Source organism: Harpia harpyja, unplaced genomic scaffold (assembly GCF_026419915.1).
Source record: "Harpia harpyja isolate bHarHar1 unplaced genomic scaffold, bHarHar1 primary haplotype scaffold_328, whole genome shotgun sequence".
In the NCBI taxonomy this organism is placed as follows: Eukaryota; Metazoa; Chordata; class Aves; order Accipitriformes; family Accipitridae; genus Harpia; species Harpia harpyja.
This window is the reverse complement of record NW_026293276.1, coordinates 60,514-75,222: the sequence shown is the minus strand read 5'-3', so window position 1 is coordinate 75,222 and position 14,709 is coordinate 60,514. Positions and strand designations below refer to the sequence as shown.

The window sequence follows — 14,709 nt, the reverse complement described above, 5'->3', positions numbered from 1 at the left end:
AGGAGCCTCACCGAGGGCTTTAAAGGGGGGGGGGCGGGGGGCGGCCCGCCGCTGGGGTCCCCCCCATCGGGTTCCACCACGGGGGGACCCCCTCTGTGTCGTGTCCCCCCCCCTCAGAGAGGGAGGGGCGGTGGAGGGGGAAGGGAGGGGGGCTCTCATCCACCCGGTGACGTGGCAGTGGGGATGGGGGGGTCATCACTCACACCCTCCGGCTCTGCGCCCTTTATTTGCATATGGGGGGGGAAATTTGGGGGGGGGGGTCTCAGGGGTTCCCCCGACATGGTCTCTTGCTCAGGTTCCCCAAAACCTGCTGCTGCTGCTGGCGGTAGGGGACGACGAAGGCCTCGGGGGGCAGCACGGCCCCCCCCATCCGCCCCACCCGCCCCATCAGGATGTAGCTGGACCCTGGAAAAGATTTGAGGGGGGTTGTGTGTCAGGATTTGGGGGGGGGCATAGAGACCCTCCCCACACCCCCCTCCATTGTGCACCCACCTTTCTTGAGGCCGGGGCAGAGGCGACAGGGCAGCTGGAGGCGCAGGGTGGCCCCCTTGGCGGGTTGGGGTACCTCCAGACCCCCCGATTTGTAGAGGCCCAAGATGGAGACCACGGCCCAGCCCTGCTCCTGGGGGGGGCCCCGCGACACCGACTTCACCGTCCCGGTCAGCACTGCCGGCACAGGGGGAGGGGGGATCAGACACCCCAAAACCTCGGCCATACCCCATACTCTGGCTTTGGGGGGTCCTCAGCCATTCCCCCATCCCCATCTCCCCCATTTTGCGGGGTCCTCAGCCTCCCCCACCACATACCCCGGGTTTTTTGGGGGGGGGGGGGGGAGGGCGGGTGGGGTGTCCTCACCGAAATCACTGCTGCAGAAGTTGCTCTGCAGCGTCCCGGCACGCCGGCATCGCTGCGGGCAGGGGGGTCGCGGTGACGGTGGCGACGGTGGCAGTCGGTGTCACCGTTTTAGGGCCGGGGGGGACTTTCCCCTTCCCACCCCCCTTGGATTTGGGATTTGCCGGATCGGTGCCGGGGTCCGGTGCCTGATCCCGGTTCCTGATGGTGTAGGTGGCGGCGAAGCCATCAGCCGTCACGCTCAGGTCCGAGACGAATTGAACCAGCAGCTCGTGGCCGGAGGAGAGGATGGGGCTGGGGGGGGAGGGGGAATGGGGGGGTCAGGATGGGTTTGGGGGGGTCCAGGGTTGGTTTAAGTGGGTCTGGAGGGTTTTGGGGGGGAATCATGCTGGTTTTAGGGAGGGTCAGGATGGGTTTGGGGGGGAGTACAGGGTGGGTTTGGGAGGGGGATCCAGGGTGGGTTTTGGGCGGGATCAGGGTGGTTTTGGGGAGGGTCAGCATGGGTTTAGGGGGGTCCAGGGTTGGTTTAGGGGGGTCAGGAGGGTTTTGGGGGAGATCATGCTAGTTTTGGGGAGGGATCAGGATGGGTTTGGGGGGAGTCCAGGGCGGGTTTGGGAGGGGGGGTCAGGCTGGGTTTGGGGGGGCATCAGGGTGGGTTTAGGGGGGTCCCAGTTGGGTTTGGGGGGGGTCAGACTTGTTTTGGGGGAAGTCAGTCTGGTTTGGGTGGGGGGGGGGTCAGGTAGATTTAGGGGGGTATCAGGATGGTTTGGAGAGAGTCAGCATGACTTTGGGGGGGTCTAGGCTGGTTTTTGGGGGGGCTCAGGGTGGGTCTCAGGAGGTCAGGATGGTTTTGGGGGGCTCAGGCTGATTTTGAGGGGGATCAGGCTGGTTTGGGGTGGTCAGGCAGGTTTTTGAGGGGGGTCAGGCAGATTTGGGGTGAGCCAAGCTGGTTTTGGGGGGGGGCGCCAGGCTGGTTTGGGGGCAGTCAGGTGGGTTTGGGGGGGTTCAGGCTGGTTTTTGGGAGGGTCCAAGTTGGTTTTGGGGTGGGTTAAGGATGGTTTGGAGAGGATTAGCATTGGTTTAGGGGGGGGGTCTAGGCTGGTTAGGGGGGTCCAGGCTGGGCTTGAGGGGCTTTGGGGGAGCCAGGCTGGTTTAGGGGGATCAGGCGGGTTTTGGGGGGGATCCAGGCTGGTTTGCAGGGATCAGGCAGGTTTTGGGGGGTGGTCCAGGCTGGTTTTGGAGGGGGATCAAGCTGCTTTTGGGGGGGGTTGAGGCTGGTTTGGAGGGGGGGGGGGGGGAATCAGGCTGGTTTGGGGGGGGGGGGGGGGGTCCAGGCTGGTTTTAGGGGGGATCAGGCAGGTTTGGGGGGGGGGTCCAGGCTGGTTTTAGGGAGGACCAGGCGGGTTTTGGGGGGGTCCAGTCCAGTTTGGGGTGTTCCCCGCAGAGTTGGGGGGGTGGGGGGGTGTGTCTCACCCGGGGGTCTCCTCCCCGCAGAACTTCCCCACCCCTCCGTGCGTCGTCCGTCTCCCCCCCCTCGAAAACAGCCACGTAGTCGTATCGGCAGTGAGCGTCCGGCTCCACGTCGAACTTCCCGAACCTCAACTCGATCACCTTCGGGGGACACAACCCCCCCCCCCCAAATCAGCTCCAACACCCCCCCACCCTCAAACAACCCCCCCCAGACCCCCCCGGAACCTCCCCAAACCTTCTCTGGGGTGCCACGATGTGCCAGGAGCAGCTGATCCCGGGGGGATAATTCTCCTCCGGCCAATTCGGCGTCTTCAGGCTCCCCTGGGGCTTCTCAGCCGCCCCCCGCAGAACTGGTGCTCTAGTGGTGGTGGGGGGAGGAAACAGATATTAGAGGGGGGGGGACACACTGTGACACACCCCCCCCATTTTCCCGCACCGCCGGCATCTCCTCTCTCACTGAGACCCCCCTGAAACGTGGCCGTGGGGCAGGGTGGGGCACGGCAGCTTCTTCCATCCCCCCCCTCCCCAAAAAAAGAGGCCTTGTGGGTGGGTAATTATGGGGGGGCCGATGCCAAAACCACCCGAGGAGGAGGAAGAGGAGGAGGAGGAAGGAAAGGGGGGGAGGGACTCTTGGGGTGCAAGACCCCCCCCAGGGGTTGGTTTTATTTTTTAGCGGGGGGGGGTCATACTCACCATCAAAATAGTGCCAGGACCCCCGAAAAAATGGGGTTTATTATTAACCCCCGAACGCCGCCGTCCGTGGGGGGGCCCTGCAAAAGGTCCTGAGGGTTGGGCTGGGTCGGGGGGGGGACCATGGAGTTTGGGGGGCACATGGGGATTTTAGGGGGGCTGTGGGGGTTTGGGGGAGGCTCCATATGGCACTGTGGGGTTTTAAGAGGGTTTTGGAGGGGGCTTGGGGGGATTTGAGGGGGGGCCGTGGGGCTTTTAGGGGGGCTGTAGGGGTTTGGGGGTGCTATAGGGGTTTGGGGGTGCATGGGACTTTTAGGGGGGCATAGGGCTTTTGGGGGGGGGTGGGGCTTTTAGGGGGGCTGTAGGGGTTTAGGGGGGCCGTAGGGCTTTTAGGGAGGCTCCATGGGGGTTTGGGGGGCTCCATGGGGTTTTGCAGGGGTTCGGGAGGGGGCCTATGGGGTTTTTGGGGGGGCTGGGGGATGGCCATGGGGGGTTTGGGGGTGCTCCAAGGGGGTTTTGGGGGGTTGTAGGGGCTTGGGGGGGCTCTGTGGAGGTTTGGGGGGGGCTATGGGGTTTTGAGGGGGTTTAGGAGGTGGCTATGGGGATTTAGGAGGCCTGGGGGGTTTGGGGGGCATCATGGGGCTTTTAGGGGGGCTATGGGGGTTTGGGGGGCTTTCATAGGGTTTTTTGGGGGGCCCTGGAGGGGGGCCTGGGGTTTTGAGGGGGGTTTGGGGGCCATGGAGTTTTGAGGGGGGCTCTGTGGGGGTTTGAGGGACAGCTATGGGGTTTTTGGGGGGTCTCCATGGGGGTTTGGGAGGGGGTTGGGGGGGCCTGGGGGGTTTGGGGGGGAGCCATAGGTTTTGAGGGGGGCTCCGTGGGGGTTTTGGGGGGCAGCTGTGGCATTGGGGGGTCTCCACGGGGGTTTTGGGGGGCACTAGGGAGCTTTTAGGCCCCGCGGGGTATCGGGGGGAGGGGGGGGTCCACGGGCATTTTGGGGTGGGGGGGGGTCCCTCCTCTCTGCCGGCGGTGCCCGACGCCCCGGTGCCCCCCCCCCAGTCCGCTCACCGTGCGCCGGGGGGAGGCCGGCGCTGAACCAGACGAGGAAGCCGCGTCCGGCGGTGCCTTCGTCGCTCTCCATCCTCAGCAGCATCCGATTGCCGGCGGCCAGCAGCGCTCCGGGCCGGAACGTGCCGCAGAAGCCGTCCCAGCAGCGGGGCGCCGGGGCCGTGACCCCCGAACAATCCTCAGCAGCATCCGATTGCCGGCGGCCAGCAGCGCTCCGGGCCGGAACGTGCCGCAGAAGCGTCCCAGCAGCGGGGCGCCGGGGGCCGTGACCCCCGAACACCGAGAGCGAGTCGAAGCGACACAGCGGGTCGGCTCCAGGTCGAAGACGCGGAAGGAGAGCATCACCACCTGGCCCTCGGGGACCTGCGGGGACGTTGCGGGGGGGGGGGGGGTGAGTGTCACCGCCAGGGACTTCGGGGCATTGGGGGGGGATTGTCAGTGCCTGGGGGACATGGGGGGGCCATCAGGGGACGTCGAGGGGGGGGGTGTCACCGCCGGGGACTGGGGAGGGGACACGGGGGGGAGACACGGGGGGGGGACACGTGGGGACGCAGGACAGTGTCACCACCTGGCCCTCAGCCACCTGCGGGACATGGGACAGGAGGGGACATGGAGTGGGGGGGGGGGGCTGTGAGGACCCCCAGGGTTTTGACGGGACCCTGGGGGTATCAGGGAGCCCCGGGGGGGGGTTAGGGGTGTCCCCAGGGTTTCGGGGGTGCCCCTGGGGGGGTCCGGGGGGTGTCCCCGAGGGGGGTCTGCGAGTGCCCGGGGGGGTGTCGGGATGCCTGAGGGGGGTGTCGTGGTGCCCGGGGGGTTTGGCCGGGGGGGGTTGCGTACCGTGATGGTCCAGGTGCAGTTGCGGCCGGGCGGGTAGTGCTGGGGGGAAGCCCTCGCTGGCGATGTACCCCGACTCCCCGCGGTGCTCCCCCCCGCACAGGAACACCGGCCTGAGGGGAGGGGAGGGGGGGCACCGGTCACTGGGGGGGGGTCCCGCTCCCTCTCCTGGGGTATGGCGGGGGGGGGGGGGGGGCACCGTCCCGGTGGGGGCACCGTTACCTGGTGACGTTGGGGCGGGCGGTGGGGGCCGGGGCCGGGCCCTGCCCGGCGGCCGGGCGGCCCAGGGCGCTCAGCAGCAGCAGCGGCAGCAGCGGCGGGACCGGGAGGCGGCTCATGGGCGGCGGGCCGGGCCGGGGCCGAATGCAACCGAGGTGGGGGGGGGGGCGGCGGAGAACCGGGGGGGGGAACCGGAGCGCCCGGTAGCGGGAGGGGCGGGGCTTCCGCCGAGCCGCGCCCCAGAGGGGGGCGGGGATTGCATAGGCCGCGCCCCCAAGCTCAACGCGGCCCTTACCGGGGAAGGGACGGTCACGCCCTAAGCCCCGCCTCCAGCACTACCCGCTATGGGGAAGGGGCGGTGCCAGCCCGCGGGGGGTGGTGCTTCCCTATGCCACGCCCCGGTTTCCCCCTCCCCAGCACCGCCCCGCGGGGGAGGGACGAGGGGGCGGAGCCGAGGGGCGTGGCCGCCAGCTGCCAAGCTGGAGTGGGCGGGGGTCGGGGCGGTGACGTGTCGCAGGGGGCGGGGCGCGACGCTACACGTGCAGGGCAGCAGAGACGGAGGCGGCACCACCTTTAATGGGGGGGGCGCCCCCTTTAATGAGGGGTTCCTCTTTAATTAGGGGCTTCCGCCTTCAACCAGGGGATCCCCTTAATGGGGGGGGGGCCCTCCACAGGCACACGCACACACACGCGAGGGGGGGGAGGGGGGTGTGTGACAGCAGCTGGGGGACCCCCCCCACGCGGGACAACCCCACTCAGCACCTGGGGGGGGGGGGGGGGGGAGCAGCTCAGCCCTGATTGTCCATGGAGGGGAGGGGGGGGGGGGGTTGTGTCCTCCAGTATCCCATCACCCCCCGCGGCGCTGTTCCCCCCCCCCCGCGCCCCCCTAGGCGGGGGGACCGCGTGCCTTCAGGTCAGGGGCCGAGTGCTGGCGGCGCACGCGGGGGGGGGGGCACGTCCGCGGGGGGGGCGGGGGCCCCCCCCGGCGTCGGCGGCTGCCGCGGGGGGGTTCCCCCGTCCAGAGACCCCCGCCGGGCGGCCCGAAAGAGGGGGGGGGCGTCGTCCTCGGGGGGTGGGGCCGCCCCCCACGTGAGGCGGTGCTGGGGGTTGCTCTTAAAGGGGAAGCGAAGCTTACAGTCCTGGGGGGGGTGTGTGTGAAGCGGGGGGGGCGGCGGGGGGGGGCGGGGGGCTGCAGCCCCCCCCCCAAGCGGGCCTGTTCCTGCCGCAGCCAGCGCAGCCGCCCCCGCCGGAAGGCCGGATCCTGCTCCATCAGCCGGCAGAGCCGCTCGGCCGCCGAGGAGGAGGAGGATGACAAGCAAGGTGACGGTGACCCCCCCCCAGCGCCGGCCGGGGGGGGCTCCTGAGGAGGGGGCTCGGCCTCCCCCTCCTCCTCCTGGGGGGGGGGGGGAAGAGAGAGAGAGAGAGAGACAGAGAGAGAGGGTTAGGGGGGCCTGTGGGGCAGGGAGGGGCACGCTTGGGGGGTCCAGGGGGCCGGGAATGGGGGGGGGGGCATGGGGCAGGGAAGGAATACCCACACTGGGGGGGCCGGGGGCGTGCATGGGGCACGTGGGGCCTATGGGGTGGTGTGGGGCAGGCAGGACCCACGTTGGGGGTCCGTGGGGCAGGCCGCGTGTGGGGCAGGCCGTCTCACCGCTGGGAGGGGGATGACGCGCTCCATCTTGCCGACGCGGTCGCGCAGGGCGCGGATCTGCTCGTCCTTGGCGCTGTTCTGGCGCTTCACCTCCCGCAGGATCCCCGCCAGCTTGTCCAGGTGAGCCCGCAGCCCCTCCACCTCCGCCCCGGTGACATCGCCGGCGACGCCGTCGGTGCCGCCGCCGCCTCCTCTTCGCCTCCTCCCACCGTATCCCAAACGTCCCGCGCCACGGCGCGCCAGGTCTCCCGCTCGTGAGGATCGCGTTTGCCGTAGCGCCGGCAAAGCTCTTTCATCTTGACGATGCTCATGGCTTCCACCTCTCGCCGCGCTTGCCGAAAATCCCGCAGGGCCACCTCGTAGCAGATCTCCTTCACCGCCTGCATCTTCAGGTCCGCCATGGTGACCCAGGGAGGATCTGGCGTCGCCGGCCGGCGCCGTTGAGGGATTTGGTAAACGCGGAGGGGTTCCCGGCGTTTGCCCGGGTTGGGGAGGCCACAGCGGCGGACGATGGAACGGACGGTGGGCGCCGGGAGTTTTTGGCGGAGGGAGGAGATGAGGCGCCAACCGGCTTCGCACCAGCGCTGCTCTGGGTCGTCACCGCTGTCGGGGTCGGCGTGCTGGGGGCGACAGGGACACGGTGGGGACGTGGGGGGGCTTGGGACGGGGACGGGGGGCGGTGTGGGGGCACCCAGGACCACCTGGGACAGCCAGGGTCCAGCTGTGACACCCGGGGACACCCAGGGGACACCGAGGTGACACTGAGGCGACCCAGGGACCACCCAGGGCCCCCCCTCACCATGCGCTGCTGCTCCAGCAGCTGGTCGGCCTCCTCCTTCTCCCGCCGGTACTGGTTCTCCAGGTCCTGCAGCCTGCGGGGGGGGACACACACGGGGGACACAGGGTGAGCCCCCCCCCCCCAAAAAGCGTCCCAGGGTCCCCCCGGGGCGTCCCCACCTCTTCTCCATCTCCAGGCGCATGTCGATGCCCTGCTGCTCCAGCAGCTCCGCTGGGCCAGGTTCCAGTCGGGGGGGGGCTCAGGGGGGGGCGGGGGCGCGCTCCCGCTCCCGGCGCGCCTGCTCCGGGTGGGTGAAGCGGGGAAAACGTGGTTCTTCCCCAAAACGAGGCGGTGGCCTGGGGGGGGGGATGGGAGAGGGAGGGTGGGACCCAGGCGGAGGCCGGGGGGGTCAGGGGGATTTGGGGGATTTTGGGGACCACACAGGGATTGGGGGGAACACGGGGATTTGGGGGGATTTCTGGGGGACACACGGATTGGGGGGGGGATTTCAGAGGCATATACAGGGATTTGGGAGGATACAGGGATTTGGGAGGGATTGGGGGAGGACAGGGATTTTGGGGCATTTCAGGGGACACACATGGATTTGGGGGGACATACAGGGATTTGGGGGGGTCCTTACCCGACTTGAGGACCACCGGCTCCGTCACCTGCTTCCCGTTGACGTAGGTCTCGGCCCCCTCACACGGCTCCAGCGTCACCACGACTTGGGGGGGGGGGGGCAACGAGGAGGGGGGTTACAACACTGGTAAAACAGGGGGGGACACACCCCAAATCCCACCGCCACCCCCCCAAAACCCCCCCAACCCCCCCTTAGGACCCCTCTCCCGTCAGCACGGTGGGAGCGGTACCTGGGGGGGGCTGCGGTGACCTGCTCCAGTGCCAGCATTTTGGGGGTGGGGGGGGAGAAAGAGGAGTTAGGGGGTGCAGGGAGGGGTGGGGGGAGAGGCAGGAAAAGGGGGGCGGCACCCCAAAATCTGGTGCCCCCCCCCCTTAATTTCCTACCTTCACCAGAGGGGTCGGGGGCAGCTGCGGAAGAGGCAGTGCTGCTCCCTGATGAACGGCCCCGACAGCTTGATGTCCACGTCCACTTGGCCCACTCTGGGGGGGGGGTGGGGGGGGGCACAGCAAATTGGGGGGGGTCAGAGGGGTTTGGGGGGGGCCCTGTAGGGTTTAGGGGGGACCCCCAAGCCCCCCCCACCCCTCACCTGGTCACGCCATCTTTGATGTGGTAGAGGAGGCACTCGGACATCAGCGGGTCCTCGTTGAGGTTCACCAAATGGGGGGGTCTTTTGGGGGGGGCACCCCCAAAAAAAACCAACAGAGTTAGAGCTCAGTGGGAGGTGCCCCACGGTGGGGGGGTTGGGGGGGTTTTGGGGTGCCCCCCCCGACTTGCCTTTTTGGGGGAGAAGACGCCAACAGTGCCGCCGTCCTCCCGCAGAGCCACCCCCATCTCGGCCAGCAGCGCCTCCCTGGGGGGGGGGGGCTGAGGGTAAGGGGGGGGCCCCGGGGGGTTTGGTGGGGCTGGGGGGGGTAGTTGGGGGGCTGGGGGGGAGCTTGAGAGGTTTGGGGGGGCTGTGGCAGAGGGCTGGGGGGCAGGGGGGGCTATGAGGGACCAACATGAGGGTTTTGGGGGTCGGCTGGGAGGGTGTTTGGGAGGGGCCAGAGTTCAGGGTTTGGGGGGGGAGTTGGGGGGTTTTGGGCCGCCGGGGGGGCTGTTTTGGGCCCCCCCCTCACCGCTCCAGGCGCAGCGCCTCCGTCCTGCGCAGCTTCTCCTCCCAGGTCTCGTTCAGCTCCGCGATGATTTTCTCTGTCTCCTGGAGGGGGGGGGCCACAATTTTGGGGGGGGTAGGGCCACAATTTTGGGGGGGGGAGCCCGGACGCCTGGGTCCCCCCGGGGTGGGGGAGGGGCTGGGGGGTGTTTTGGGGTCACCTGCAGCCGCTCCATGGCCTCCGCGGCGCCAAGGGGGGGGCAGCGGCTCTGGCCCCCCGTTGAGCGGGGGGGGGGGCGGGGGGGGGGGCCTGCAGGGGGGGCGGGGGGGTGTCTGTGGCTGCATTCAGGCCTGGGGGGGGAAATGGGGGGGGTGTCAGGGAGCAAAATGGGGGGGGGCTGGGAGCTGCCTCCTGCACCTGCCCTCCCCCCGGAACCCCAACTGCCCCCCAGCGCTGCAGCTCTGACCCACAAGTACTCCCACGCTGCCCCCAAGTCCCCTAAATCTGCCCCCAACCCCCCATCCCCCCCAAATCCCCCTCCCTCTTTTCCCCCAAATCCCCCTAAATCTGCCACCAACCCCCCTCTGCTCCCCCAGCCCCCCAACTTCCCCCCCAGTCTCTCACCGGGGGGGGGCGAGGGTGTGGGCCAGCCCCTGGGCGCAGAGCAGCTCCCGCAGCCGCGTCACCTCCTGCCTCAACTCCCGGATCAGCCGGGCGTTGGGATCCTCGTTGATCACCGCGTGGCACCGGATCTGCTTGGTGCGGTCGGCGTAGCTGGGGGGGGAAGGATCAGGGCTGGGACCCCCCCCAAAATGTCCCCTGTGTCCCCATCCCCCCCACTCAACGTCGCCTCACCGCAGGGTGCTGAGCGTCTCCTCGTAGTTGATGTCGGCTGGGCTCAGCGCCGCGATCATGGCCGTGCGGGAGTTACCGCCTGCGGGGAGAGGATGAGGAGGGCTTAGGGGGGGCCAGGGGACACCCAAAAATCTCAGACCCCCCCCCCCAAACCCCACAGTCCTCTCCCCTCCAACTCACCCAGGTTCTCCTTCAGCAGCCAGGTCAGCACCGAGTCCCGGTAAGGGATGAAATCCGGCTTCTTCTTCTTGCTGTTCTGCTACGGGGTGGGGGGGAAAAGGGGGTCATGTGTGTCCCTCCCCCAAAGTGAGGGGACCCAGATGTCCCAAAATGGGTGGTGAGACACACCCCCCCACCAGCCCCCCCAAACTCACCGCCTCGGCCAGGGCAGAGATGACTTTCCCCAGGGTGGTCAGAGATTTGTTGATGTTGGCGCCTTCCTGGGGAGGAGGAGGAGGATGAGGAAGGCTGGGGGGGGTGGTCACACCGCGGACCCCCTTTTTAGGGGTGCAGGGGTCCCCCCAACCCCCCTCACCCCCCCTCACCTTCAGGCGCATGCCCTTGGCCCCCGAGGTGTCGGCGCGCTCGCTGCCGGCCAGGTCCACCAAGCTGATCCGGCTGACCTGGGGGGTCAGGGGGGGATTTGGGGGTGTGGGGGGGATTTGGGGGGGTCTGGGGGGCTTGGGGGGAAATTGGGGAGGAGTTGGTGGGGCATTGAGGGGATTTGAGGAGAATTTGTGGGGGTTCAGGGGATGGGAAGGGATTCTGGGGGAGATTTGGGGGAGATTTGGGGGGGAGTTGGAGGGTATTGGGGGGAATTTGGGGGAGGTTGAGGGAATTTGGGGGGTTTAGGGGGAGCTGGGGGATTTTAGGGGGACTTGGGGGATGGGGGGGGAATTGGGGTGGGATTTTAGGGGGATTGGAGGGGATTTGTGGGGGGAATTCAGGGGGATTTGGGGGACGACTGAGGGGGAGGATTCTGGGGAGATTTGAGGGGGTTTTGGGGGCACAGCGTCACCTTCTCGGTGTGGAGGTCGGTCAGGCGGTCATGCGGCGCTGGCTGAAGATGATGGTGAAGACGGCGTGGGACCGGCTGCTCGTCTCGTTCATGTTGGTGGCTGCCACCGTCCTGAGTGGGAGTGGGGAAGAGACATCAGTGGCGACTGGGGAGGGGATTTGGGGAGGCCCCCCAGATGTCGGGGTGTCCCCCGTGCCCCCCCCAACCAACTGGCCTTGTTGCCGCTGTCCATGAGATCGGCGATGTCCTCGAAGGAGGTGACGGCCAGGCGGGACAGGTCCTGGACGTAGGGCCCATCAGGGGGTGCTCCCGTACCCGCAGCCCCCCCCCGGCTTTTGGGGTTCAGCAGATCCCGCACCCGCTCACAGTAGATCTCCATGTAGCTCACCTGGAGAAGGGGGGGGGGGACACCCTCGAAATGGTGAGGGAGGGGAACCCCCAAACTGATGGGGGAGTTGGGTGGGTGAACTCCCAAAATGGTGAAGGTGGGAACCCCCAGACTGATGGGGTGGGAGCGGTGAACCCCAAACCCCCGGGGCAATGAACTGAGCCCCCAAACCACTGCGCTGGGGGAAGCTGAACCCCCAAACTGATGGAGCGTGAGGGAGTGGGGTGAACGCCCAAACTGATGGAGTGGGGGGGTGAACCCCCAGGAGCAGGGAGATGAGCTGAACCCCCAAACTGCTGCGGCATGGGGGCAGCTGAGCCCCCAAAATATTGGGGGGGGGGCAAATGAACCCCCAAACTGCTGGGGTGGGACGCTGTGAGGAGTTGGGGGGCTGGTCTGAACCGCCAAATTGCCTGGCGGTGGGGTGGGGGGGCTACGATGGAGATACCATACTGAGCCCCACACACCCTCAGGGGCTGGGGGCTGTGAGATAAGGGAGCCCACCCTGAACCCCCAAACCCCCCAAAAGGGGGGTCTGTGAGATGGGGGGGCTGCCCCCGAACCCCTAAACCCCCCCCCCCACTCACCTCCACAGAGAAGGTGAGATCGGGGGATCCCTCACGGCCGACGCGGGTGAAGAGATCCTCGCAGAGCTGGGGGTGAGTGGCGCTGAGCCAGAGGCTTTTGGGGGGGTCCAGCCCCCCGCAAAACCCTCCTGAGACCCCCCAGACTACCCCCCCAGGCCCCCCAATACCTGCGGGATGATTCCCTGCTGCCCAGCCTCCTGCCTGCCCATCATGGTGTAGGATTTGCCAGCGCCGGTTTGGCCGTAGGCAAGGACGCAGACGTTGTAACCCTCGAAAGCGTGGAGCAGCATCTCCTCCCCGATGTCCTGGTAGACACGGGCGTTGCGAGGCGAAGTGGGGGTCCTCTTCTGCGGGGGGGGGGAGCAGGGATGGGGGGGCAATTAGGAGTGTTGGGGACCCCTGCCGTGTCCCCCCAACCCCCCCAGTACTCACCGAAGTGTGGGACCAGTACGAGTAGTCAAAGCTGAAGTGCTTAGTGGCATCTTTGGGGAGCTTGGGATTGGTGATGCCTGTTTTGGAGGGGGGGGGGAACATGATGACAAGGGGGGGGTGACAGCGCGTTAGGGGGACACCGTGACCCCCTCGCGTCACCACCGTCACCCCCGGCAGCCCCCCCCTGCCGTCATTCAGCTGCTATTTTTAGCCCGGCGGCAGCTGGTTCTCCGGGCTGGCGGCCAGGACGGTGCCGCGGGGACAAGGACGGGGCGGGGAGGGGGGTGCGGGGGTGCCCCACGGTGTGCGTGTCCCCCCCCTAACTTGGGGGCCGGTGTCTGTCCCACTCGTGTATGTGTCCTCAAACCCCCCCCCACTCACAGGTGGTGTTGCCTTGCATCTGGATGACGCACTTGGCCTGGCGGCTGGTTTCCGCGGGCGTTGAAGGGCCGGACTCTGACCGCCACCTTCACCGAAGCGCCCGCCATGCCGGTGACGGCTTCACCCTGCCGGGACAGACAGACAAACAGACAGGCTGACTTTAAGCCCTTCCACCCCCCACACCAAAAAAATAAGGTGTGGGAGAACCCCCACCCCGGGGTGGGGTTAAACATCAACCTGCCAGTAACGCCCTGGGCCAGATCCTGCCTGGTTTTGGGGAGGGGGGGGGCAACACCCAGCCGGATCCGTGCTCCCCACCCCCAACCCGGCCAAGGAGAGGCCTAAAAATAACCCTGCGTGGCACCGGGGGTGGGGGGGCAGTGATGCCGAAAGAGCTGGAAGCCCCCCCCGGCATCCCCCTGCCTGGGGTACAGGTAGCACCCCCCCCAAGTACAGGCAGCACCTTGGGGGGGGAGAGGAGTCAAAGGTCAGGGTTGGGGGGTCAAGGGTTGGGATTTGGGGCGGGGGAGGAAAAGGAGGGTGAGGAGCCCCCCCCTCCAGCTTCCCCCCTGTCCCCAGCTGACTCCTTGCCGGGATAAACAGCACATGACCGCCCCCCTGCTCGCCTTTCACGGCCCCCCCCCCGTGCGTCACTGACACCCCCTCCCCCCAAAATGGGGGGGTCCCCCCAGGCCTCAGAACTGGCCCCAGGCCTGAGCCTTTCCCATGGAGGCCGGAGGCTGTGACCCATTGGCCCCGAGGCCCCCCCCGGGATCACCCCCCTAAACCTGCCCCCCACACCCCTGAGCCCTCGCCACACCCCCCAAACCCACTCCCCATGCCCTGGGCCCCCCAAACTAACCTATAACCCCCCTAAACCTGCTCCCCCCCACCCCCAAGCCCCCTAAACTGGCCTCACACCTTTACAACCCCGTTAAACCTGCCCCCTACACCCCTGTGCCCCACCCTAAACCCACTTCCCAAACCCCTGAGGCCCCCCAAACCGGGATCACCTCCCTATAAACCCCCCTAAACCTGCCCCCTAAGCCTGTGTGACCCCTCTAAACCCGCTCCTCACCCCCCTGATGACCCCTCACACTGGGATTCCCCTATACCCCCCCTTAAACCTGGCCCCCATGCCCCCCCAAACCCGCTCCCCATGCCCCCCAGCCCCCCCAAATCTCCCTGTACCCCCCCTTAAACCTGCTCCCCCTACCCCTGAACCCCTCCCACCCCTTTACCCCACCCTAAACGCGCTCCACACACCCCTGAGCCCCCCCCCAAACCCCCCTATAACCCCCCTAAACCTGCCCCCTCCTCCCCCGTGACCCCCTTCACCCGTGTCCCGTCTCTCACACCCCTCCCGAGCCTCGCCCCCCGCCCCGGGGCCGGTCACTCACCTGCCCCGCGGTCCTTCATCCCCTCCGCCCCACGGCGGCCATCCCGACCTCACCCCGCCCGCGGTGCCGGGGCTTCGGCATCGTCCCAGGGCCCGGCGGGGCGGGGCCGGGGCCGGGGCGGGCCGGGCGGGCCGGGAGGAGGCGGCGGAGGCGGCCGCAGCGGCGGCGGCAGCGCGGGTCGAGTGGGCGTGGCGTGGCCGCGGTGACGTTCGAGGGGCGGGGAGTGTCGCCAGACGGGGGGAGGAGCCCCTCGCCCCGCCCACCCTTAAAGGGGCAACGGGGAGAAACGGTGGGGCCCGACAGCGTGTTTTGGGCGGGGGGGGGGAAGTAGTGGTGGGTTTGGTGATGTGCGAGGCGT

At 68.1% G+C, this 14,709-nt stretch overlaps 2 protein-coding genes across 2 annotated transcripts; both read right to left on the bottom strand.

Annotated features, from left to right (window-relative positions):
• Window positions 1-207: 207 nt before the first annotated feature.
• PCOLCE (procollagen C-endopeptidase enhancer) lies at window positions 208-5,249 on the bottom strand. Its single transcript, XM_052779596.1, is given in 14 exon segments — window positions 208-405; window positions 493-666; window positions 856-941; window positions 943-1,146; window positions 2,326-2,357; window positions 2,359-2,473; window positions 2,567-2,657; window positions 2,660-2,680; window positions 4,078-4,212; window positions 4,318-4,389; window positions 4,392-4,440; window positions 4,915-4,959; window positions 4,961-5,024; window positions 5,134-5,249. Coding segments are annotated over 14 exon segments (1,347 nt in total). The 3' UTR covers window positions 208-262.
• Window positions 5,250-5,684: 435 nt separating this feature from the next.
• Window positions 5,685-13,070, bottom strand: KIF1C (kinesin family member 1C). The gene is given in 28 exon segments (XM_052779601.1): window positions 5,685-6,281; window positions 6,284-6,523; window positions 6,782-6,973; window positions 6,976-7,401; window positions 7,581-7,653; window positions 7,739-7,878; window positions 7,881-7,915; window positions 8,200-8,283; window positions 8,583-8,595; window positions 8,597-8,678; window positions 8,786-8,864; window positions 8,973-9,049; window positions 9,315-9,519; window positions 9,761-9,773; window positions 9,896-10,064; window positions 10,146-10,224; window positions 10,326-10,401; window positions 10,520-10,585; window positions 10,691-10,768; window positions 11,164-11,198; window positions 11,201-11,277; window positions 11,376-11,551; window positions 12,139-12,204; window positions 12,306-12,455; window positions 12,457-12,482; window positions 12,567-12,647; window positions 12,952-13,003; window positions 13,005-13,070. Coding segments are annotated over 28 exon segments (3,081 nt in total). The 5' UTR covers window positions 13,059-13,070; the 3' UTR covers window positions 5,685-6,044.
• Window positions 13,071-14,709: the final 1,639 nt, after the last annotated feature.